General features: G+C 42.6%; 1 protein-coding gene across 1 annotated transcript in view; it reads right to left on the minus strand.

The window, feature by feature from the left end:
* Positions 1-265, minus strand: part of LOC119593641 (relaxin receptor 1-like) — a gene marked incomplete in the record, with an annotated part of 42,684 nt that overhangs the window by 2,325 nt on the left and 40,094 nt on the right. Inside the window, 1 exon segment of the mRNA XM_037942592.1 lies at positions 86-204. Coding sequence (XP_037798520.1) covers positions 86-204 — 119 coding nt within the window.

A 265-nucleotide genomic window follows, 5' to 3' on the forward strand; every position in this document is an offset into this window, starting at 1 on the left:
TTATAAACCGGAAAAAAATAAAAAAATAAAAATACACAGCGAGAATACACAAAGAGACGGAAACTCTAATGTGCAATACACTCACATTTACCTGCTGCTTAAAGATCTTTGTCGCCAGCGTGTACAAGATAGGGTTCAGGGCCGAGTTAACAGGGAGGACAAACACAGCCAACCAGGCATATAATGTCCTGTCAATTCCAACCCCTGAAACATAGGGTTATTGACCGTCAGTGGGTTTATCGTGTGTTGAAGCAGGGTTGGGGAG

The sequence above is a fragment of the Penaeus monodon genome, chromosome 32 (genome assembly GCF_015228065.2).
Source record: "Penaeus monodon isolate SGIC_2016 chromosome 32, NSTDA_Pmon_1, whole genome shotgun sequence".
Classification (NCBI taxonomy): domain Eukaryota; kingdom Metazoa; phylum Arthropoda; class Malacostraca; order Decapoda; family Penaeidae; genus Penaeus; species Penaeus monodon.